We start from the raw sequence: 26,040 nt of genomic DNA, 5'->3' as shown, positions 1-26,040 counted from the left end.
GTCAACAGGTCGTCACTGCGCTGGTGAAGCGGGGGTTAATGACGGATTTACGCGCGCGTAATGACGCATTCATACTGGATGAGGCGCAGACAATTTTGGGACTTGAAATGATGCAGGAGCTTAATTTGGGGTTAATTAACAAAAACAAAAAACAGCTGTCAACACGTTGAGGCACCATGGAGAACTTTGACCTGCCGTCTTTCAGCACACCTTGCGTGAGCGATCGTTTCCAAGAGGCGTCCGTGCGTTTTCAAACAACTCCCCACCTCTACATTAGGACATGCTGTGTTTGATCCAGACCCCTCGCACACACTCGAGAGATATTTTCCAGTAATAGAGATGCAGGGCCGTTGTGTAGCGAGAGGCTTTGCCGGTCTGTCCGCGGTGCGCTCCTGCAGCCTCCTGCTGCTCCTCCTCCACTTGAGCGCACCGGTGGAGGCGAGGAGAGTGCGGGGCGGCCGAGCGCAAACTCGGCGGGTGCAGCAGCAGCAGCAGCTTCAGCAGCAACAGCAGCTTCAGCAGCAGCAGCAGCTTCAGCAGCAGCAGCCGGCTCATGCGTACAGGGAGCGGGCGGAAGGAGCAGAGAGCTTCCCTTTAGACTTTACTGCCGTGGAGGGGAACATGGATAACTTCATGGTGCAGATTAAGAACTTGGCGCAGTCGCTGTACCCGTGCTCTGCGCAGAAACTGGAGCAAGACATGAAGCTGCACTTTTTGAAGAATGCGTCTGTGACGTGCAATGATGGGTCGCCTGCAGGGTAAGTGTCTAAACCTAAAACATAAGTGTTATTTAAAATGCCTGTCAGCTGTCATTGTAGCCTATCTGGAGATTTTTGGGGGATAAACCTACGGAGGCGTTACCCAGAAACTTAGTTGCGCTTCTTTGCACCAAACATCCCACCTGTGTCACTCAGTTCACTGCCCTTCGTTCCCGTGTCCCTCAGGCTGTGACCACAAAGGATCAAAAGCTCAGATCAGAGAGAGAGAGAGAGAGACAGAGCGCTCAGTGCGCACTGCCACTGAGCTACAGACTGCGTGAGAGGGATCATGTGCGCTTTCTGCGCTTTTCTTCCCTGCAGAGATGACTTCTGTTACGGATGGACCAAAGCTGTTAGGTCTAATATTTAAAACACAAACATGGATTGAGAACTAAAGAAGTTTTTGACGTTAATCATTAAAGATCCTTAAATAATTGCGGTATAGTCCACTAGATGGATGCGCACAGTGCGACCAAAGCCACAGACTTATGCGTAACGCAATCTTCTCTCTTCAGACATTCGCACATTATTGAAGTCAGTGTAGCTTTGACAGATTTCTGTTGTTATTCCAAGCAGCTACAATACAACAAGGAGGAAATTACTTCAAAATAAACTGGCCCATCACTGCAAGAAGGGGCAAGAGGGGTATTATTGGGGTGTAGAGTCCCAAATGTTGTGCCAATGGTTGGAGTACCTATGGGCCCATTCAATGAGTACTTTGTTTTTGTATAGTCAGTGTGATCTTATACAAATGCATTGTGCATCACTTGCACCTCAGTATTCCTCTTCATCAGTAACAAAGAGACTAATATTACTTTTTAAATCAAACCCTGGGTTCCCAATTATGTTTTAACTATTGTACATTTAAATCATGAATCAAATGAACCATTGTGATAGTGTGAATAGGAGGATCCATTATCTCACCCAAGCTGTCATTGCTGTGAGTGTGTGTTCTGCCAACAGCATTATAACTTTCCTCTTCTCATGTTTTTTTAATCAGCAATTAGAGCTCAGAGGTGAAACAGGATCCTGCGGAGATGTTTAGTGAAGTGATCAGAGCCCAAATCTTTCTTGTCAGCATCAAACGTAGCATCCCAATCGCAGCACTTGTGTTGTGCTTTTTCTGTATATGTCACACACACTCAGTGACTTGTTGTGGTGTTCTCGTGCAGGTACTACATCAAGGAGTCGAAAGGAAGCAAGAGGTGGCTGCTGTTCTTAGAGGGTGAGAATTAAAGCCGATACTGAACAACAGACAGTGCTCAACACAGTGACAGACAACTGTCCCTATCCTGTTAACAAGCTTCTGTGTGTGTGTGTGTGTGTGTGTGTGTGTGTGTGTGTGTGTGTGTGTGTGTGTGTGTGTGTGTGTGTGTGTGTGTGTGTGTGTGTGTGTGTGTGTGTGTGTGTGTGTGTGTGTGTGTGTGTGTGTGTGTTGGTCAGGTGGATGGTACTGTTTCAACAGGCAGACCTGTGTCAGTAGGTATGAGACCATGAGGAGACTGATGAGCTCCACCGAGTGGCCACAAACCAGAACAGGTAACGAAGCAAACACATTATTTTCTGCATAATCATTGCACTCTGTGTCATATGCACAAACACACATGAAAGTGTTACACATTTGTGCAGCTTTTGAAAAATCTCCTCACAGCCCCCGCAGGCCTTTTGCCTTCCTCTGGAAAAAAGAAACTTCCCCTGAATGAAAGAGATTCATAGACCTATTTATGTTTCCTTTTAAGCTGAGTTTGCGTTAATCTTTTAAAGTCAGACTCTCTGGTTCTTTTCCCTCCGTCCATCAGGGTACCCCTTGTTTGTTTATGACTCCTGGCCTCCAGCTCCCTCTCTGTGTACACTTTACACTGGTGGCCAGGGCAGCAGCCGCACAGCTCTTCAATGGCTGCATGTAATTGCTGACCAGAGCAGAGAAACTTAATGACTTGTTTACCACAGGGAAACACACACACAAACACATGCACACAAACACACACACACACACACACACACACACACACACACACACACACACACACACAAAAACACAGTCACACACACATCAAGGTCTGTGAATTTTAACAAGTAGCCTGAAGCATTTGAACCTCTTTTTCAGTTACTCTGGGGTTTTGAGTCTGTGATGAGGACATTTGTGCAGAAAGTAAAATTAAATGTTAGATCTCATGTGTTTTTCACAGGAACGGGAATTCTGTCTCCCCAGCCAGAGGAAAACCCGCACTGGTGGAACGCCAACATGGTGTAAGAGCTCACTTCTCCTCTTCAGTTTAGAATTAATACTCTCCTGTGTTCTGCTTAGTTTTCTCAACTAATCAAGTTTTCTCCACTTACTTCAGTGATAGGAGTGTTGGGTGCACATACATGAGAAAGTATCACATGTCTGTCATAATATTGGCCAATATTAACGTAAAGTGTTTATGTTCATGTATTATTTTCATTTTTTCACATACTGGTGCTTTATATGACTATTTATATGACTATTTCCAATTTGCGAAACTCATATGTGAACATTGTGATCACTGTGCTACACTACAGAGCTATATGATTTGAATAAATAGAAGAGTGGTTACGGAATTATTATTGGACAGAGGGAATATTGTATTTAAAAAACTTTAAAAAGTGAATGCATCAATAATTTTGGCCTGTGAAAGGGACTTTACTAGGGAGCAAGTGTTTACCTTGGTAAAGACGTGGTAGTACAGCTACCATTTCTTTGCTTTTACTCAATTTGAACTGTTAATGGTTTATGTTCAATATTAATAATTGTAACTCTACTGGTGGTGATTTTGTTATTCATCAACCTTCCACACATCAAAATGTAGTTTTGTTGTAGCAGCAACTTATTATTGTCAGAAAATGACAGATACACAATGACTGTCATCCACAGTCCTATATTTTGTATCTTCTAACACACTTGTACTATTTATTTGTCTACTGTCTATACAGCTGTGTTATGTTTCACCATCTGCAGTCAAAAAAAATCTGCTCTGACTTTATATCTGATTCCACATCGTCTGTGTCGCTGTCTCTCTCCTGCAGGTTCATCCCATACTGCTCCAGTGACGTGTGGAGCGGAGCCACCCCAAAGACACATCACAGTAAGACACAGTAAATGAGAGGACACGTGACTCAGTGTGTGAGCTTGTGTGGCTCTGGTTGTAGATATTTATAGAAAGAATGATCAATGTCTTGGAAATGACAAGGCAGAGGAAAGGGGCAAATGAATAGAAGAGTTAGAGATCAAACAAATCCAATTTATCTATGTCAGACATCCTTTTGAACTTCCTCCATAACTTACTTACTGAAATATCATATTATAAAGTGTTTTTTGGTTACCAATGAATAACATAACACACACATAATACGTTTTCAGCTGAGTGAGAAATCCTACGTTACATTACTAATTATTGATTTTTGATCATAAGCTGATAAATACCTAATATTTTTACTGACAGGTGACTATGCGTTCATGGGGTCACTGATCATTAAGGAGGTGGTGAATGAGCTGCTGACAAAAGGTCTGGACAACGCCAAGGTTCTTCTTCTGGCAGGAAGCAGGTCAGTCCTGGACGAACTGTGTGTGTGTGTGTGTGTGTGTGTGTGTGTGTGTGTGTGTGTGTGTGGGTGTGTGTGTGTGTGTGTGTGAGTGTGTGTGTGTGTGTGTGTGTGTGTGTGTGTGTGTGTGTGTGTGTGCGTGTGAGTGTGTGTTGTTACCAAAGATAACTGCTCAGGTGCACCTCTCCGACCTCAGTCTAACCTGACTCCTCCCGTCACTAGTGCGGGCGGCACAGGGGTCCTGCTGAACGTGGACCATGTTGCTGAGCAGCTGCAGTCACAGGGCTACACCGGGGTGCAGGTGAGGGGCCTGGCTGACTCCGGATGGTTCCTGGACAACAAACAGTACAAATTCACAGAGTGCCTGGACACCATCAGCTGTGCCCCCACTGAGGCCATAAAGAGAGGTGTCAGGTAAGGCAGAGATGGTGATGGATGGGCAGACTGGTGGAGGGACACAGGAGGTCAGGATACATGTAGTGATACTTTGTGCTTGTGCAGGTACTGGGGCGGACTGGTGCCTGAAAGCTGCAGACAGGCCCATGTTGGAGAGGAGTGGAACTGTTTCTTTGGATATAAAGTTTACCCCTCGTTAAAAAGTGAGTGAGCAATCACCCTGAACTTCTCCATAAGGCTGACGCAGACATTAAAGACAAAGGCTGGTGAGTTGTAGAAAGTCTGACCTGCGGAGACGTCCTCTCTCCTGTCCAGGCCCAGTGTTCGTGGTGCAGTGGCTGTTTGATGAGGCCCAGCTGACTGTGGACAACATCCACCTGACGGGACAACCCGTCCACGAGGGCCAGTGGAGGTACATAGAGACCCTGGGGCAGGAGCTGAGGAGCACGCTGCGGGACGTACCGTAAGACTGACACACAAACACACCCAGATACACAAACACACACATATTTACAAAGAGGAGAACATTCAATAAAGGTGCTTTTGTTAAATGTGTGGTTCTGCGTTTTGATTGGCAGGGCGATGTTTGCTCCGGCCTGCTTGTCTCATGAGCTCATAACCAGAAGGTGAGTGAATAAAAGTATAATACCATTCGGTTATTGATTCTATACACACAGCATGTCAGATTAATGAATGGAGAACTGTTAATACTTAACTTATCCCTATATAATAAAATATAAAATATATAATAAATATAAAATATACTATAGAAATAAACTATATGAACTGCAAATGCTGTCAAATGGGCAATTTGTGCCAAGGTAAACATACAGCTTTTGTGATGTCAACAAGTGGTGTGTACTCATACTCATAGTAATTGTCATACTAATACATTATAATGCAACATCTGTAAAAATATTTTAGTTAATTATTTTTTAATAAAATTGAAATGAAACACTATCTGTAGAAAAAAGGATGGTTAAGTCTACGTCTGTCAGAATCAAGGAGCCAGAATGTCACTCAGTAGAAAACATACTGCTGCCAAGGCCAAACATACACACCCATAGATATCAGTTCCCAAAATATACATACATGCATACTGCATCCTTCTACCAAGTGTCATGGAAATCCGTCCAGTACTTTTTGTGTAATCTTGCTTAAAAAAAAAAAGCAAACATACGGACAGGGGTGAAATCTTGGCAGAGGTACTTATACAATTAAGTGTAAAAACATTTCATACAGTGATAATATGTATGATTTCTACAGCATTTTGAGGGCGAGAGTTGAAATTGTCAAACATCAAAGTATCTCCTGTTTCTTCTGAGTCTGTCTCGTCGACCTTTGACCCTCCATCGCTGTGACCCCCCCCCCAGTTACTGGATGGACATTCAGGTGAAGGGCACCTCCCTGCCTCGCGCCCTCCACTGCTGGGACCGCAGCCTCCAGGACAACCTCAACATCAACGGCAGCCATGGCAACCACAGCCAACAAAGGCACAAGACCCCGCCCATGAGGGGTTGCCCCCGGCATCTGATTGACAGCTGCCCGTGGCCTCACTGTAACCCGACCTGCCCGACCATCCGGGACCAGGTGACGGGACAGGAGATGAGCGTGATCCAGTTCCTGAAGCACATGGGCTTCGATGTGCAGAAGATGGCTCAGCAGCAGGGCATGGACCCCAGGAGGCTGCTGGGAATTCTAAATAATGGGAACTGAGTGAAGCCACTCTGCAGAGACGAGGGAATGGGCATAAATGGAAGACGCAAAGAAAACCGATGAGAAAACTGTCAGTTCTTCCAAACTACAAACAAAATTAACTCAGCATTTTAAAAACTGAGCCACTCCAAAAACTCTCAAGTGCCTCATGAGTTTTAAACACATATCTATGCCATTATTGTGAGGTGTACACAGATACAATGAAAGCTGGGTACAGTGTGTGTGTGTGTGTGTGTGTGTGTAATGTAAATACATGATGTGTATATGCAGATGAGACTTGTGGTTATAATCTGAAATAGTCTGATGATTTTCGATGGGATGGGTTTGTTGTTGTGGGGATTTGGTGCTCTCTTCTGTCATCTCTCAAAATCACAATCACAAATCCATCTTCAGTGCTGCTGTTTCTACCATCCACCAAATATGCTGCTTTTTCTCATTTTGAAAAACTAATTTAATGGGTAATATTTACAAATAAAAGGTACACAGATTTAAGTATTACTCTAATATTCTCCTTCAGGCTACTTCAAGGTGCTTGTGTATTTATTTTTCAACTGAAAATATATTTTATTTAACGTACAGTTAGTGTAACGTCTCAATAATTTTTTTTATTTGCATGTTTGTAAAAAAAAAGAAATCCTGTATGCTAACAGTACATATCATGTTCATACGGTTTTTAAGACTGAGTTTGTAACTAATCATTTCTTGGGCTGTAGCAGTGCCCACACTTGACAAAAAATGCAAATACACACCAATATCATAAAAGATAATTTAATTAAAAAAGTATGACAATACAGTTGCAGTTATCACCCTAAAAAAACAAATTCATAAAAAACATTTACAGTTTTAGTTCCTCACACCCAAAACAACAAGTTTACCTACAACATGGACACTGACAAAACGTTATTTATAAAATCAAAAGGATAGAAAATATTCACAGTCAGTATGAAAGTGCTTCTACAAGAGATGAATGAAATCTTTTTGAACTGACGATATCAGTTTCAAGATTTTCATAACTATACAGGTTCTCAGTTTGATTTTTAAAACTTAAAAACAACTGCAAACACAGGTGTCCAGTTCTCTTCCTCTAATGTGCTGCCTCAGTTCTCAGTTCCTCTTCAGCAGTCATCCTTTCTGTCGGCAGTCATGCACAGCTAATGGTTGTTCTGTTCTGCTAAGGAATCAGACAGCTATATTTCGTCTGGTGGTTTTGATTTGTTTGTTTGTCCTCTAAAATACTGCAGCCAGTAAAAATACTTCCAAATTTAAAAACTACCAAACGTATAATATATTTGATTTTGGCTGTATTTCTTGCTGCTCCTTTCTGATGATATTCCAGTTATATTCCCATAGGTGGAAGATTTTTCCAGACCTCAGTCAGTGATGAGTTTTCAGAGCTGCTTCAACATGAAGAGCCCTGGAAAAGAAACAAAACCACCAGTAAGTAAAAGCTTCAGACACGAGTGAAGACGAGACGCTAAAGTAAAGACAAACAAAGGAGCATCACAGACTCACCTGACTTGAGAGTCTTTGAGTGGGCGTTCGTTTCTGCTCATGGATGGACTGGAGGCGAGTGATGAGAAACTTTTTATCCTCTCCCTCCTGAACAGAGACAATGAAGACAAAAATCAGACGTGTCAAAACGAGGAAAACATTTTTCACTTGAGTCTGTTTTATAAATATCTTTATATTTTAACATAATGAGATCTAAATTATGTAGGCGCTGTCTTTTTGTCTACAAAGCTCTCAGTGGCCTTGCCCCTCATTATATCACTGATCTCCTGATGTCAAACTCTGCTGCCAGGTCAATTAGATCGTCCTCTTAAAAACCCCTTTCAATCCCTGCTTTCTTGAGATTGAGCTTCTCTGTTGTGGCCCCTAAATTCTGGAAGAGTTGCTAATTCAAAATTTCTTTAGCTTAAAATCATATTCATAATATAATTAATATTATTTCAATTTAAAAACCTACTTTTTTTTCATTTACATCTTTCTCTGTTTTTACTTTCTTTTAATCCATACTTGTATCATTTCTTCTTCCCTATGATTGTAAACCACTCTGGCTCAGCTCCTGTTGTTTTAAACATGCTACAGAAATAAATCTGACTTGACGCGTCTTACATTTTCTATCTGCTCCTGTAGTAAACTGATGATCTTCCTTTGACCATCCACCACCTGACTATGGAAGTAGATGACGATCCTGAGGGACACAAAGGATAGAGTCGATTAGAGCAGAACAACCAGCGCTAGAGAACACTGATTTCTATGATAATGTAGTTAATAATACAGTTTGATAATGTATTAAACACACCAGAGCTGCTGCAGCTGTGTGTGTGTGTGTGTGTGTGTGTGTGTGTGTGTGTGTGTGTGTGTGTGTGTGTGTGTGTGTGTGTGTGTGTGTGTGTGTGTGCTCACAGAAAGATTCCTGCCCCCACAAACAGGAAGAAAGGGTTTTCCACCAAGTAAGAGTGAGCCCTGGCCAGAACAGACAAATTGGGATTATCTTTTTCCAGTTCTTCCACCCAGCGTTTCCCCGCCTGGAACATCGTTTTGAGTCCACGGAATGGACCGCAGGACGAGGACGGCTCGATACTGAGGACAAAAGAGACATGTGGAGATTGTACTTAGGAAAGTCTCAATTCTCAGCCCACAAAAATAACCTTCAGAGGGACAGACACACAGCGCTATTCATTCAGTTAATCCCCTGCAATTGAGGAGAATTATGTCATGACCAGGAAAACCTCAAACAAAGTTATGATGCATGACTTAACCAGTGTTTTAAATCTTTGCGAGAGACTTTTAAACTGTAGGTAGAGAATGTACAGCATGTTGCAGAATGATTCTTTGGATTAAACTAATCAAAAAAATGAATAATGATCAAAGAGCCCCGTTTTTAATCTGTGGTTAGTGACCTTGATATGTGTGTGATAAAACACCTCACTGTGTATCATCAATTACATGGCAACAATAAGCACTTATAAATGACTCCCTATTTACTACACAGAGCACCTTATTTAGTGGCCATTTCATGGTCAGACTAGTTTGTGAATGTGGCATGGTTGGGGTTACAGAGTTTCAGACTGAAAACTGCATTGGCTCAAACACTGTTGGTGTTTATTTCAACTAAAATCTAGAACAACGCAATTCATAAAATCATGAATTTTTAAGGTTCAATCAGATTTCAAAACACTGCACTACAGTTTATAGTGCAGTGAGATTTCACAACTCTGGAATCTTGTGCTGCTTCAAGACACGCACTGAACTCCAGACATTCTCCTGAAATGATCCAGAAGGGCTGCATGTGACAATGCAAATGTCTGAGTAAGTTGCTCCAGACATTTTCCAAGAATTTTATTGCCAGCCCCCAAGTAAATGCCTAAGGAATGTCCGAGGTAGTGGGCTCACGTGAGAGTGCAGCAAGATGAAATGAAACGCAACGTCGTAAACGTAAAGTGAATTTATGCATCATGTCCTTCCTCCTGCATGCTCTACACAGACGCCCCCCCTCGTCTGAATGTTGTGGACATTTTCCTGTTGTTCTCAACACGTCTGACCCGCACTATCTCCTGCTGCCTTCTTCATATGTGAAAGGCAAACTCTGGAAAATGTGCGGACCCAATTGTCCTGACAGTCCATGTCTGAAAACGGCTTAAGTAACAGTAACAATTGTCTAAAGCTCAGTCACAGTGATTGTGAGATAAAGGGTATACATACAGTGTTAATGTTACAACATAATCTACCAGAACTGCAGTTCGGTTGGACAACACAGTGACGTGTTAGAGTAGATTGTATTGAATTATGGCAAAAGTGGAGCTGAACGGCTACTGCATTATAGGTTAGAGTCCCCAATAAAACAACACTGTGGCTTCAATGAGATGAGTGAGCACACTTTGTTTTCACGTGACCTAATATTTAGATGAAGCGGTGCTATTAATGTTTAAGTGGGTTAAATATGAGTCCACAGTGAGTTGATATAAATGAATGTAGTGTCTGTAGTGTGAGTACCTCCACATGGTGTACGTGACACACACAGAGGCACCGAGGAAGGAGGGGAAGCAGAGGAGGGTGATGAAGATGGTGGTCATCTGGCTGACTCTGTATGGTTTCCTAGGATTCTGACAGTTCATCATCACACTGCTCTGTGGGAAAACAACAACAACAACAAAAGGCTGAGGTCAGAGGTCCTCGCTTTCATCCCAACTGAAATCTGACACAACTAAAGGACAACAGAGATTTTGTTGTCAAACTGACTCCAAGGTAGGGCTGGGCGATATTACTTCAATTCACTCCTGCATGTGCGTGTGCGTGTGTGTGTGTGTGTGTGTGTGTGTGTGTGTGTGTGTGTGTGTGTGTGTGTGTGTGTGTGTGTGTGTGTGTGTGTGTGTCTCCTCGTCTCTGTCGCGCTTCACACAAACTGACAATCACATCGTTCTGGTCAATTTAACACTGATTTCCTGGCTGTGCGCGTCACGTTACCTCTCGTGTTGTGTGTGAACTGTGTGGGAGCTAAGTGTTTAGCTTTTGTGAGTCTGAGGTGTTTGTGTGGGCAACAGAGACGTTACACTTGCTTGATAACAAAACCTACAGGAAATACCCCCAACACCCATTTACAGCCTAAGGGTACACTAACAAAACCTGCAATGTTGTATCAAGTAACATCACAACTGCTCCTCTCCTTTCACTTCTTTAAAAAAAAATTTGGAAAACTATTCTTTGAGATTGAGTTAGTAATTTAGTTATTTTAGTTTTGCTTCGGTGCTGGTTACCAAGCATTGACAATAATATGGTCAATATTGCTTAAAACAAGTTAATCTATGATTACTTTTTTAAAATCTGTGTCTCCTAAACTTTAGAGTGATTCAAACAAACACAAAGTAAAACTTAAGCCCTGTAGCCTACGTGTCCTAATAACCCAACAGTTTGTGAATGCATGCATTGGGGAAAGTATTAACTGAACTAACCGAAATCTTGTTAGCCTTTTGCTACACAGCAAAACCAAGGGCCTAAGCTGTAATTGAGTAATGTCAACGTTTGTTCGTGTCTTTTTAAAAAACCCTTTAAAACAAAAAAGTTTCGATATTGCCCAGCCTTACTCCAAGGTTAAGATGGAATTTTATATGTGTAAACAACATATAGTGTATGGGCATGATACTAATATATTAAATAAATACACATTCAGTTCAATGACAGATCTAGAGTTTTAAAAGGGTACGGGAGTTTCTGAAGGCAAATTACTACTGATAATAATTTCAACCACAATATTTAAAATCTGATTAAAATACTGAACAATCCAAAACTTTTTGATCTTTTGGAAATTTCAGTTTTTATTTTGTGCTTTTTAATTGAAATCTTTTAGTCCAATACCTTTTTAATGTAGAAGAGCAGCAGGAGTTTGAGAATCTGCACTGCAGGCAGGAGAGGAGTGAAGAGAACTCCCAACCTGAAAAACACAACGTTCGTCATCATTGCACAGAAACAGTTTGACTTCACTCAGCTCTACTGTGCGAACATCTTAACTGTAGGTTTCGTACCAGGCTAAAGTCTGTCCATAGATGAGGTCAAGGACATTCCTGGCGATATCAAAAACTGGTTTCCTCTTCCTTTTCAGCACCTTCGTAGAAAACAACCTGCAGAGATCAGGAGCAAAGAAGTAGAAACAGAAATCAACAGAGAAATAACTACAGAGACATTTTAAGTGCAAGTTTTACTTTCCCATAAGTTATTGATAAAAAATGATTTTAAAACCATGAGAATGACAATACATAAATGTATTTTATTCAGTAGTAAAATACAATAACTTTATCTATATAGCACTTTTCTTAACAATAACACCAGACAGGCAGAGTATCTCAAAGTACCATGAGCAGAGAAAAATAGAGGGATAAAATAGATAAGATCATAATTAAATAAATAGGATGAGTCACTGTAAATTAGAGCCAATGTCAACTTTTTGATCAAATGTTGACAAAAAAAGTGGGATATAAAAGAAGTTGTAAATTGAAGTCAGAGTACAGTGAGCAGTAAATCCCATAACGTGGAGGCTCTAATAGCAACAGATTAGATAGAGGAAGAGAAATAAATACAAAGAGCTTATTGATGCATTGACCCACCTCCACAGAAACTCTCCTAACAATGTGTCCAGCAGAGTGAAGATGAAGTCCATCAGCAGGAAGCGATAAAGCTCCTGGCCGACAAAACTCTCCCAGCACTGATGTGTCAAGACAGAGTCAGAATCAGTCATTAAGTAACACACTGAAACAGAAACTCAAACAATAAGATGAGACAAATATTCCTTGATGCAGCTTTGAGCAAAAAAGTGTGACAGTGAGAATGGTGTCTAATCATTAATATTACCATATGAGAGTCATTGGCCACCCGACCCAGCCAGTGGTAACAGAGGACGATAAGAACACTCACTTTTAACATCAAGTTCCTAAAAAACACAGACAGCAAAATACATTTTGACAATGACATCAAAAACTGCTTTCAAACATGCACTGAACTTCAGATAATCTCCTGACATTATCCAGAGAGGCTGTATATGAAAACAGAAATGTCCGAGCCCGGTACTGCGGACATTCTCCTGAGGTACCCCTCCAGTCCCCCCCGAGTAAAAACTCTAGAAATGTCCATGAGAACACAGCACAAGGTTATCCAGAGGATTCACCGCAAACAAGTGGGCAGGTTGACTTGTGAAACTCTTTTATCCAGAGAGTCCAGACCCAATAAGAGTCCAGACCCAATAATTCAGACATTTTCCAGAGTACATGTCTGAAAACTGCTTAACAGCTCTGCATTTTCTTACACCTCAAATTTAACTCTGTGCTTTTCCATATAGTTTCCCTGTTGTACCTGCCGATGGCGACATATGTGCACACAGAAGGTGACTGATAGTCCTCCATCCAGGCTGCGAGGTTGAACAAGCCGGGCATCAGCAGGTTGATGAGTGACACCACCACGGGCAGAGCCAGCAGGCTGGCCTCATCCAACAAGTGGTTCTTGGGTGGGCTATGAGCTCTATTCTGGAGGTCCTGTGGGGATAAGAGGCAAAAACTGAAAATTTGGATGATGTCTTTTCTTCAGTGTTACTGCAGGTTGTTCCCTCAATTTCCGTTCAGCATCTTTTCGATACCGCCACTAGGAGGCACCAGCAAGGCAGCAATTTTCAAATAAATAAATAGAATGACACTCAATGGAGATCTTAACCCCAACAACGACCAACATTCCCCTTAATTTCAATCTCTAAATATGCCAGATATTTTCCATCAAGAATCATGAATTATTCCCTGGGAAATGGGGAAGATGTTGAAAAATGCTCAGCAACAGAATGTAATGGGTTCTTCCGTGACCCACATCCTTCCGTGACCCACACCACATCCAAGTTTCATGGAACTCTGTCTGCTACTTTTTGTGCTTTGCAGACAGGGATGAAAATATACTGAGGTTGTTCATTAAAGATGCCATTTACTTCACAGCTGTCTCAGGCTACGTCAATAGAAAAACGGTCTCCGTCCACAAGAGTGATTTAGCTTTGTATCGGTCATATTACATCTCCACTTTAACAGACCAGGACTGCGTTCAGTCCAGAAACAGTAACAAAATGATTTGAAATGAATGAAGATTAATGTGCAACTGAAAATGTGTATCATGTGGCCAATCACGTAAACTGGGCGTGCGTGTGCCAGTGTAAACAGAAAGCAGATTGTCGACTGTGCAATCAGACACCTGGCTACAGATAATACAGTATTATAAATGAGGAACAGCGATGGTGACAAGTAACAGCAGGGAGTTCTTCTCTTTGAGCAACAATGAACTGTTGGAACTGTTACTGACAGAAAGTGTTTACAGTCCTTTTTATTCCCAGTGAGTTGATGTTCAGTTACCAAGGGACGAACTGGTGAAAGTGCCTCACCTGGTGCATGAATTGAGAGAAGAAGAAAATGCCGATCACACAGGCAATGGTGCTTGCTATGCAGATAGCCCACGCTAGGCAGTGGACCATCAGTCTCCACAGCTTCTGGCACAAAGTGTTCTTGACATGTTTATGGTTCACCTCCGCTAACAGCTCCTGGAGAGAGAGGAGAAGGAACGGGAGAGAGAGAGGAGAAGGATATTTTAAGGGAGGGACAGAGAAGAATGCTTTAGATCATCACATTCCTGTAAGTCTTGTGACAGAGAGGAAAACAAAGTGAGGAAAGGATGTGTTTGTGTACTTGTACCTATATCTCTGTGGGGACCATTTTGAGCATTGACCTGACATTAGACTCACACTTATGCATTTCGTTAAGGCTTGATGGTGGGCGTGGCTATCGCTAGGTGACGGCACAACCATCATAATGAATACAATCAGAGTTTTGTGTGTGTGTGTGTGTGTGTGTGTGTTAGTGTGTGTGTGTGTGTGTGTGTGTGTGTGTGTGTGTGTGTGTTAGTGTGTGTGTGTGTGTGTGTGTGTGTGTGTGTGTGTGTGTGTGTTAGTGTGTGTGTGTGTGTGTGTACCATTTACCTTGAGCTGGGTGCAGATATTCTCCGACATGAGTTTGACGGATGTTTTCTTGATGACCTTAAAGTCCCAGGAGCATAAAACCTTCACAGCCAGGATACTGTGAGATTTGTCGATTCTGAAGCTCTGACCAAACGACTTGGACATGCTGTTGGGAAGTTGCACATTAAAAGTATGCAACAGATGTGTCATTCAAAGCAAGTCGGAAGTGGATATTTTTCCAATTTACACCCTATGATGTTGATGTAGTTTGTGTTTAGAGTTTACACTTCTCTTAAAGACCACTCCATACCTGTACACGAGGATGATACATGTGATGAAGAAGGCCAGTACTATGGTGAAGAAGTATGCAAGAGGCATGTTGTAGGACAGATGCTTGGTCACGCAGTCCAGCGTGGTTCCATTGGACACAGAGATATTCTGCCCTCCACCATCATCCCTGCAGTGTCCACGTATGGTGTAGTTACAGTAGTACCCATAGTACATCACTGTGTCGGAGAAATAGCCCTGAGACAAAATGACATGGACACACAGCCTTTCATTATCATAACTAGTGACGTTTAAAATCATCAAATGAACATGATTAATTACCTTACTGACATATTTCTAGACCAAAAGATCCGCTCCAGACATGTTTTAGGACATATACTGTAAATGCTGATTTCACAAATAACAAAATACTTGGCTCATCAGCAGCACAAGTATCAGAACTAAAAGACATGGAGGAAATTGCCTATTTTGTGGAGAAGGAAATATTTGGTAGTGGTCAGTGGCAGATCTGTGGGATATTTCTCAAGAAACAATGAGTTTGGCAATCAAGATTTTAGATCCAGAAGGCAGAAGGAATGGAGCCTTGTCTTTTTCTTCTTTAATCTTGTAATATTATACTTTTTTCATTTTTCTTCATATGGCCCTAGTACTGTTGTATTAATCAGTAAGAACAGAAGATGTCTTGTTATTGGGATCTCATCATATTGATTTATAGCTTATAAACACACATCAAGTATGTCTGGGGATTCGTAGCGTGAGAGAGGTTTTGAAACAATATGTCACCACAGAACCCTACTTACTGCTCCAGTGAGGAGCTCCAGTCCAGAGAAGGAGCGTCTGTCAGACGGTAGAACTGGAGGATGCACTGCCTGAGGCAGCACCATGAACGCACCCATCACTAGGAACAGGAAGAGGTTGAAGAAGAGTAGGGTCTTAAGGAACAGGAAGTATGAGAGAACTCCTGTGCCAAAGCGCCCGCTCACTCTCTTGAGCGCCACTTGCCACAGCTGGAGGGAGTGCAGGAAGGAGAGCCAGCTGTACCAGCTCTGTCTCACGGCCTGGGGAGAGACAGTGGGAAAATGTATATAGTGAACTTGTCATAGCACAAGAGTACAATAGATTTGATTAAATACAGGAAGTAAAAGACAGACAAATATTGCTGGTGGTGTAACTTACTATTATGATGTAATATTTGAGTCGACTACAACAGGGGATCTGACTTCCAGAAAATGTGGGTCTCTCCTTTTGTAATGCTAACCTCCTGTAGACAGAGGTGACAAGAGGGATTTAGACCAAAAAACACATTTAATCTAAAAATGAATTATGAGAACAAAGATCTTTTGAACCTGAGTTCACTCTTCTCAGCCACACTGAGCGGCATCGCTCGGAGCATCCTCACTCTGTCGTTAACAGAAAGGTTCTGCAGGTTGTTCACCAAACGTTCCCTTTTAGTCACTGTAAAACATACAGACATAGAGAGTGTGATAAGTGAAGTGACGCTACACACAAACACAGTAAATATTCGTCTGAACAATTGAATTGTAGCCAGTGAACCTCCTCACCGTCTGCACCCTCTGCGTCAGTGCTGTCCTCCATGCCGTAGCCTCGTATGCTCGGCCTGGCAGAGCGTGAGAAGTCCCGGATGGCGGGTCGGCTCTGCTTGCGTCTCCGCAGCTGCATGGTCCTGTTGTAATACTGAGAAATGATGGCTCCCCTGCTGCGGCCTGATGGTCAGAGACGGGATCAGATGAGTCAGAGATGGGATCAGCATCATTTAAGGCACTGGGACAATTGGGAATTGTTTTGCCACTTGTTGCAGACAAAGACTTAAATTTAACTGAGTTCAGCAAACATTGCTTCAGGATTTGTCATCTCTATCTCTTGTCTTTCCGCAGTTTGGAATGTAATGACCACATCATGACAAAAATGTGCCAGATATGCATCAGCACTAATGGCTACATCCACATGACTAGGTTTGCGTTTGCAAATGCATCAATTCTGCTACGGGTTCGCCTGGTGTCCACACGACTCTGGAGCTTTAGAGCCACTACGGAGAAGAATGGAAATGCTGCTGTACCCTTTTTAGTTTGAAAACTCTGGAGCAGCGTTTTAGTCTGGACAAGCAGAGGCGGAGATGTTGAGAGACAATGATGTAAACACTACAGCCGTTTGCTGATTGGGTCATTGCTGTCACAATGTATTCTTCACTGATATGTCAGGCTGTTTTGGGGCATTATGGTATTGATGGGGATTAAAACTGACCCGGAGCCAAAATGCTTGTGTGGGTAATTTTCATTTGAAAATGTTTTCAGATGACACAACAAAGTTGTTTAGAGTGACGCAGTATATTTAAACAGGAAAACTATTTTGACCAGGGAGCACACTTTACCATGTAGACTTGGCTGAGAACAGAGGGGTAGCACTGAAACATGAACAGTTATCTCTCACTCTTCCATTTCTGATGTTGAAAGTCAAACCAGCAAATATATATCATGTGTGGCACAGCTGAAGAAATCGGACTGCAGCTATGGAGCACCTGACTTGCCCCAGATGCTGACAGGAAGGTTGCACACAAACTGCTTCCCCATGAAACTCTGCTCGACCGAAACGAGTCTGTTTTTACAGCTCAACGTGTGCAGCATGTCACTACTGCAACTGGGTTAAATGTTAATGTTACACTGAGGCTGAGACACAGTACGTTACTGTGGTGTTTAAGTAAAGAACTATAAATCACTTTCAAAGATCTAGTCACATACAGCATTAGTACCTATACAATGAGACTTTTTATGGCAGATACACTACCGTTCAAAAGTTTGGGGTCACTTAGAAATTTCCTTATTTTTCAAAGAAAAGCACTGTTTTTTTCAATGAAGATAACATGAAATTAATCAGAAATACACTCTATACATTGTTAATGTGGTAAATGACTATTCTAGGTGGAAACGTCTGGTTTTTAATGAAATATCTACATAGGTGTATAGAGGCCCATTTCCAGCAACTATCACTCCAGTGTTCTAATGGTACATTGTGTTTGCTAATCGCCTTAGAAGACTAATGGATGATTAGAAAACCCTTGAAAACCCTTGTGCAATTATGTTAGCACAGCTGAAAACTGTTTTGCTGGTGAGAGAAGCTATAAAACTGGCCTTCCTTTGAGCTAGTTGAGTATCTGGAGCATCACATTTGTGGGTTCGATTATACTCTCAAAATGGCCAGAAAAAGAGAACTTTCATGTGAAACTCGCCAGTCTATTCTTGTTCTTAGAAATGAAGGCTATTCCATGCGAGAAATTGCGAAGAAACTGAAAATTTCCTACAACGGTGTGTACTACTCCCTTCAGAGAACAGCACAAACGGGCTCTAACCAGAGTAGAAAGAGAAGTGGGAGGCCCCGGTGCACAACTCAGCAAGAAGACAAGTATATTAGAGTCTCTAGTTTGAGAAATAGACGCCTCACAGGTCCTCAACTGGCAGCTTCTTTAAATGGTACCCGCAAAACGCCAGTGTCAACGTCTACAGTGAAGAGGCGACTCCGGGATGCTGGCCTTCTAGGCAGAGTGGCAAAGAAAAAGCCATATCTGAGACTGGCCAATAAAAAGAAAAGATTGATATGGGCAAAAGAACACAGACATTGGACAGAGGAAGATTGGAAAAAAGTGTTATGGACAGACGAATCAAAGTTTGAGGTGTTTGGATCACACAGAAGAACATTTGTGAGACGCAGAACAGGTGAAAAGATGCTGGAAGAGTGCCTGACGCCATCTGTCAAGCATGGTGGAGGTAATGTGATGGTCTGGGGCTGCTTTGGTGCTGGTAAAGTGGGAGATTTGTACAAGGTAAAAGGGATTTTAATAAGGAAGGCTATCACTCCATTTTGCAACGCCATGCCATACCCTGTGGACAGCGCTTGATTGGAGCCAATTTCCTCCTACAACAGGACAATGACCCAAAGCACACCTCCACATTATGCAAGAACTATTTAGGGAAGAAGCAGGCAGCTGGTATGCTGTCTGTAATGGAGTGGCCAGCGCAGTCACCAGATCTCAACCCCATTGAGCTGTTGTGGGAGCAGCTTGACCGTATGGTACGCAAGAAGTGCCCATCAAGCCAATCCAACTTGTGGGAGGTGCTTCAGGAAGCGTGGGGTGAAATTTCTACAGATTAGCTCAACAAATTAACAGCTAGAATGCCAAAGGTCTGCAATGCTGTAATTGCTGCAAATGGAGCATTCTTTGACGAAAGCAAAGTTTGAAGAACAAAATTAATATTTCAAATAAAAATCATTATTTCTAACCTTGTCAATGTCTTGACTATATTTTCTATAGTCAACTCATTTGATAAATAAAAGTGTGAGTTTTCATGGAAAACACGAAATTGTCTGGGTGACCCCAAACTTTTGAACGGTAGTGTATGTAAATTTTTTCAGGAACTATGATAAGCAGCCTCGTTCCCAGCAGACACTTTTTGCTGAGCTTTGAATGAGCTTCAATACGTCTGAGCCGGTAGACGTTTTAACCAACTATCAATGAGCTTGAGATATTTAAAGCGATTTTTAGACATTTTCATTGGTTGTTGAATGTCTTCAATGAGATGTTTGTATTCTCTTTGTTTTAATTAGTTTTGTGTCCATTGCACATTAGAGACGTAATCAAAACGGCCACTCACTCACTATGAATTCTCTGGACATTTTCCTGCTGTATTCTCAAATGGTCTTACTCAGACATATTTCTTGGGGACTGGCAGGAAAAGTTGCAGAGCTAGTGACTCCGACATTTGTGTTCTCACATACAGTCCCTCCAGGAAATGTAAGGAAATGTCCAAACAGGTGATATTTCAATCAAAAAAAGTCCTGCAACTCGTATACTGTACCACCCTGTAACTTTAGGCTGCATCACTGCTGCTGAGTCAAAAAAGAATAGCTGTTTTACAAAAATAATGAACTGTTTGTTTTTGTTAATAAGCAACTTTGACCCTTATAGTCTGATATGCCAAGAGAATTTGCACTCAATTTGAAATAATTAGTATCAAATCAAAAATGATTATCAAATCAAAAGACTCACTTAGACAAATTTCTTTGTCAGGTATTCACTCACATGCACAATAGATCTAAATAAACAGCAGTAATACACACGTATATATACATATCTGTTTGTATGTATCATCCTCTCTCTGCATAATGTGTTCATTTCTGCAGGACCCACCGATGGTGCGACTGGGCATGGACGACAGGATCTTCATGGTGGCCGAGGACCAGCGTTCCCCAGGGTCTCTGTCTTCATCATCTGCCCATTCAACCTCTCTTCCTCTTTGCCTCCTTTCCCTAAGATCATGTCCAGGGTTGGACAGGTAGGGCACAATATCTGTGGAATAAAAAGAAAAAGAAGAAATAAAGATGACAAGTATTGCTACTGCTGAGAAATATTTATTGAGAATGACCACAGGTATTTTCAGATGATATTTAGACACAAAAATATGACCATGGTGATCTAAAATCTTTATTTTACTCAAAACATTTAGTACTTAAATATTTAAACCAAATCCCAATACGACTATCAACAAATTTCCAAATATCTTATCTTATGTAGGGACACGGTTTGACAGCATTTTTAGCTAATTCAAATCCAGTATCAAATCCATGTGAATGTGAATCCTCTCTAATCCCTGATTGGATCTTATTATGTTAACATTTGTGACCCTTTTGTTTGCTGACAAAGCAAAAACCAAACAGTGTTTACCAACAGCCTAATCGATGTTCACAAACTGTACCTTCAACCTGGAAATGAGAGGATGAATGTTTTTGTTTTTTTTAAAGGAAGATAGGGAGAGATAGAAATTAGTCTTATTAGATTTGTCAATGTCGGAGGAATGAATCAGAGGACATTGCTGACCACGATCCAAAATGAGACCAGCTGTCTGAACCCACCCATCTTATATGTTTTATTCACATTATAATCACATAACACACAGCTCTTATATAAATCCAGCTCTTGACATGCTTGACATGCAGACATGCATCTGTGTGCTCTGTTAAAAACGCACAGTACCTCGACCCTCGTCGTCCAGTTGTCTCTGCAGCTCCTGTAGCTCGTAGGCATCAGACAGTCCTTCACTCTGGCTCTGCTCTTCTATCAGCTGGTTGAATGAGTCATGAACCCCTTCCTCATCCACTGGACTCCTGACGGGAGGACAAACGGACATGAAGACTGATGCCATGACAGGAAATAGGAGGATAGGGGCTCATCTAAATTCAAAAAGGCACTTCAATACAGATCCACGCTGCTCTGTTTACTGTGAGTCACTGACAACACTACAGATACACTACAGATCAAACACAATGGCGTAAACAATCTCATGGGAGGAAACAGCAACCAAACAACCCAATCAATCCTGTTTTCAAATGGAAACATTCACTCACAGAGGGGCCAACTGTAAACACACACATACAAACATGTGAGTCTTTTCTCTGAAGACAATGGTGTGGAAGTTGGTCACTTAGGTATGAAAAGAAAACCTTTGGGACAGTTTCCCTTCTGACCCGCCCTCTCGTTCACGGTCTGCTTTTCTCTCGGCCTTCTCAAGCAGCGCGAGATAAGCAGACAGCTGACATTAGCCAAACTAAACAGAAAACGGGAAAAACAGGCCAGACGCGAACTTTGACACTTACTCCAATCCAGCTTCCATGAGAGGGTGGTTCAGGTCCAAGTTAGCGTTTCGGGCCATTCTTCTTCTTGTCCCCCCTCCCAGACAGTACTGATCTGTGCGGGCGTCAGTCACGAATCTCTGAGGGATCACACTCTCACCTGCTCAGAGCGGCACTCCACTCCCACCATGGTGTTTTCTCTACCTGAGAGAGGCGGGGAAAAAGGCAGGGCGATGAGCGAGTTAGAGGAAGAAGGAAAAAAAACACGTCAAGCTGACTTCCTTGGAATTTCAACACTCTGGTCATGTCACTGCTTGTCTTGCACAGCATTTTAAACAGTGTTATGAGGAAATGTAGGAGTGTATACATGACAATAGACTGTGGCACTTCCAGCCTGAGGTCCTGTTTACACTTTATACTAATATGCAACCTTTATCTTAGTAAAGATAAAAATGTATAATAACCAACAACCCTCGCATGAAAGAAAAGCTCTGTTTAACACTTTATGTATCTTTTTTCATGCAGTTAACATTCAGTGGCATTTACTGTAATTGAGGTGTCCATTTTTGTCGTGAAGTTGTCGTGTCATGAGGAATTCCGTAATTCTTTCCAGAATCCACTGTGGCACCGCTTGTGATGGGGACTGTGGTCAGAGTCAGATGGTGCAGTGTCACCAGTGAAATGAATATTTATAGACAGAGACAGGGCAATGCATTGTGACATTCGTTGTGTCATATGGACGATTTCGAGGAAGCGTGCTACTTCTTGTGTTTGTGTGCGTTTTTAATGACCTGAACTTTGCTCCAAAAATCTGCCCACAGTTATGAGCAACAACTGCATATAAACCTTTCATCAAAGCCCCAGTGAGGACGTGTCCTGAGGTTTTAAAACATGATCACACAAGCCATAAAACAAGGCACTAGTTGAGTGTTTGGCATTCTGGTCAATTAAATCCAGATATTCATTAGTGACTAATAAAACCTAAAAAAAACACTATCTAAAGCTGTAAATTCTTCTCTTTGGGATCAAAGCTGCGACAAAAAACTTTCACGCCTAATGAGAACTGGCGACGAGGACGATAGATGAAAATTTGCCTATACAGCTAACTCTGGCTCATCTACAGTATTTTCTCTGTTGATCAATGAGCACTGTCCCAATAATGTGAAATAATTTAAAATAAACTTCAAAAACTTCTATGAGTATTTCAGCATAATCAATTATTTAGAGAGACAATAAACAACGGTATTGAATGATGACCATTTACTGTTAAGTAGCACTGTCTGCTAAAAGGCTGAATTAGTCTGAACTGGATATCTAGAGATATCAATTGGCAGCTTCTCTAAAAAGCCTGAAACATGCAATTAGCATTTTTCATGAGATGGATAACTGGTCTAAGTACATAACAATTTTTAATCTCTGCTTAGGTTTCAATAAATCCTGTAAACACTTCCTGTTTGCATGCACCCACAACAGAAAACGTAATCTTGTATCTCTTCAGATTGAATGTTGAGCTTGTTAATAGAAGGACAACAACAAGAAACTTTGTATTTTACAGCCAAGGAGCAACGATTGTACCTCCAGTGCTGCAGGTGTTTCCCCTGTACGTCCTGCTTCTTGATACCACAAAAACCAAGTGATCAAACAGCTAAACTAAATGCAGAGTTCACCAGTCAACTAACCTTCAAACTGCATATGAAAGTGTCTCATTCTGGGTTTATCAGAAAAATCCCCTTTAAACTGATCTGTTGCGTCACCACTAACCAGCTCAGTTTTTCCCAGACACCAGTTTCACACAGGACTGTATCCACTCATAGTCACTGCAAGAAACCCAAGATAAAGGCATCCGCTACGTCACAGGTACAAACTGGATGTTTCTGTTTACTGCGAGTGTGCAGAGTGTACTGACGGAATAGCAACAGACAGTGAGAGCATGTTGTAATGATTATACATGCATCATTGTGTGTGTGTGTTTTAGACACCAGACACCTGGATTTTTTACTCAGGGCGGAGGGCTTTCTGGTTCTGGTCCTGAGTGTATATGATATCAGCAGCGTACATAAAGCAGGGCGCAGCTCTGAACACCAGCCAACATGCTGACTACATGACTTAAAAATGTCATTCTGCCACCATGAACCTTAATCCTTCTCTTGAGCTCAATCTTTTCAGGCCTTCTTATACTGAACAAACTACTGCACACATCTGCTTCTTCTTTTCTCATCACCCGAGGACTCAAAGGTCAAATTACAATTTCCTTTAGTGCCTGTTTTCTAGCCCATTTATTCTTTTAAGTGAATCTCTTTTTTGTGCAAAATCTTTACGCAAAACAGAAAACCTGGAGTCCCAAGTCCTTCTCTATATGAGAGTGAGTGTTCAGCCGTGCTTTGTGTCTTATCTTGATGTCTGAATATTAGATTACTAAAACTGAGGCAGTCCTCTGAGACTGTACAGGCAGGGGATGAGATTGTGGGAGGGGGACAAACGCTCAACAGAGCTGGACCGGGGGTCAGAGTTGAGCTGCATGACTGCCAAAATAAAATATGCTGAGAAACAAAGCAGGGGACAACAGACTACAGTGTGTTTCTGTGTGGGTTTAAGTTGGGTCACTTACAAGTTCATTGGAGAGCTTCTTTTTGCTTCAAAAGAGGAAATATGGACTTTGGGACAAAATCACTGTAGAGCTGCAAGATGTCTAGCAGGGTAGTATATTCAAGTCGCAAAGATAACACCGGCTAACATCCCATGTGAAGTGAGGCAGCGTTGACAAAAGAGAGGGCGGTTATCAGTAGATATAAAGTCAAAGCATATAGGTGTGCAAGAATCTGTCCACCCCGGACAGCTCTCAACAACTGCAAGGCAAACAGTTCCCAACTGTGCTGACAAAAGCCAACAAAGGGATCAGGGAGGCACCGAGCCACAGTAAACACACACGGCACTGAGGCGAGTATTTCAGTACCCCGATCTTTTCAGATAAGCATCACAGTTGAATCCCTGGGAAATGTGGCTGTGACAGAGAGAGGAGGAAGAGAGACAAAAACCTGGAAGTCAATGCTTTAGTGCAAAGGAAGAAAAGAGCGGGCAGAGAAAACAGCTCAAAACCGAGCACTAACAGAGGAGAAATAAGAGCAAGCAAGAGGAGAGCTGTTTCCAATTAAAACAACTCTGCTGTCTCTATTAGGTATACACGTGCACAACTGCAGTGTTACTGAGGGCCATAACCCTGCATGCCACTCTGCCTTCGTTCAGAAAAACCGCACATCAAATTATAGGTTCACTGCTGCCAACATCCCTGACACTGGAAATGTGTGTGCTATGACACAGAAATATATTTATATCTATGTATTTATACAGTTATATAGATAGGCCCAAAATAAAACACACACACGTATATATATATAAACATGTATACATTCATATATATACTTACATACATTCAAACACATACCTATACATACAAACATACTCCCAAACATATATATAGAAACACATCTATGTACGTGTTTATGTATGTGCGTGCATGTCTTTCTATAGTTATGAGGGCCAATTTTGGTTCAATACCATCATTGTGAGGACAAGATAGATAGATAGTTAGTTTGAGGGTTAAGACTTGGTTTTAGGGTTAGGGTTAGGCAATGCTTGTGATGGTTAAGGTTATGGTAAGGGAGTAGGGGATGCATTACGCAAATGAGTGTCCTAAAAACTGTAGAGAGACAAGTGTGTGTGTGTGTGTGTGTGTGTGTGTGTGTGTGTTTCTCCTTGCACAAGCGACAACAGAAGCTCACTCAACCGAAACAATGAAAGTAGAACAACCTCTGCAGACTTTAAACTGTGAACACAGTGTGAACTCAGAGACACACAACAGACTGACGCGGTTCAACACTTTCAAACACTTCTCTATTCTTCTAACCACTTTTCCAACCACTCACTGACGACCAGCGGCAGCAGACACAGCGGACTTGTCAACCTGTCTCACGAGCTTCGCGGAGCTCATACACGCGGACCTCCGCGGTGACCGTACAGGTGTGGTGTTATTAAATCGAGCGGAAGCTGAACGGAGTCAAACAGCTCGAGCACAAACAGGTAAACACGGTCCACTCACCAGTTCGGCTGATTCACTCAACTCTCGGTAACTTTGTCACAATAGAGTGCACGCTCGGCCGGAGAGAGCGGGACAAACCATTTTCTCAGAGGGGCGTCCGGGTTATT

At 42.0% G+C, this 26,040-nt stretch overlaps 2 protein-coding genes across 3 annotated transcripts; one reads left to right on the top strand and one right to left on the bottom strand.

Annotated features, from left to right (window-relative positions):
* Window positions 1-7,357, top strand: notum1b (notum, palmitoleoyl-protein carboxylesterase b). Its single transcript, XM_034586218.1, has 11 exons — window positions 1-758; window positions 1,931-1,983; window positions 2,202-2,297; window positions 2,948-3,008; window positions 3,807-3,865; window positions 4,223-4,325; window positions 4,545-4,736; window positions 4,824-4,921; window positions 5,034-5,181; window positions 5,297-5,344; window positions 6,092-7,357. The coding sequence occupies exons 1-11, from the start codon at window positions 340-342 to the stop codon at window positions 6,432-6,434; spliced, it is 1,620 nt and encodes a 539-aa protein (XP_034442109.1). The 5' UTR covers window positions 1-339; the 3' UTR covers window positions 6,435-7,357.
* tmc6b (transmembrane channel-like 6b) lies at window positions 6,868-26,040 on the bottom strand. 2 transcript variants are annotated; one of them, XM_034586183.1, is made up of 21 exons: window positions 25,934-26,040; window positions 21,862-22,041; window positions 21,242-21,372; window positions 20,399-20,557; window positions 16,761-16,922; window positions 16,545-16,653; window positions 16,375-16,459; window positions 15,999-16,256; window positions 15,221-15,435; window positions 14,932-15,076; window positions 14,341-14,496; window positions 13,281-13,459; window positions 12,783-12,861; window positions 12,539-12,645; window positions 11,960-12,055; window positions 11,793-11,868; window positions 10,434-10,567; window positions 8,844-9,020; window positions 8,550-8,628; window positions 7,947-8,033; window positions 6,868-7,848 (listed from the first exon to the last, which is right to left on the bottom strand). In XM_034586183.1, the coding sequence occupies exons 2-21, from the start codon at window positions 21,915-21,917 to the stop codon at window positions 7,834-7,836; spliced, it is 2,505 nt and encodes an 834-aa protein (XP_034442074.1). In that variant the 5' UTR covers window positions 21,918-22,041; window positions 25,934-26,040; the 3' UTR covers window positions 6,868-7,833. The 2 variants fall into 2 exon arrangements, with proteins under 2 accessions (XP_034442074.1, XP_034442083.1); XM_034586192.1 differs by having other exon boundaries at window positions 7,189-7,848; window positions 12,539-12,636.

This window comes from Hippoglossus hippoglossus, chromosome 1 (assembly GCF_009819705.1).
Source record: "Hippoglossus hippoglossus isolate fHipHip1 chromosome 1, fHipHip1.pri, whole genome shotgun sequence".
Lineage (NCBI taxonomy): Eukaryota > Metazoa > Chordata > Actinopteri > Pleuronectiformes > Pleuronectidae > Hippoglossus > Hippoglossus hippoglossus.
Note: the sequence above shows the minus strand (reverse complement) of the source record. Positions and strands in the feature narration are given on the sequence as shown.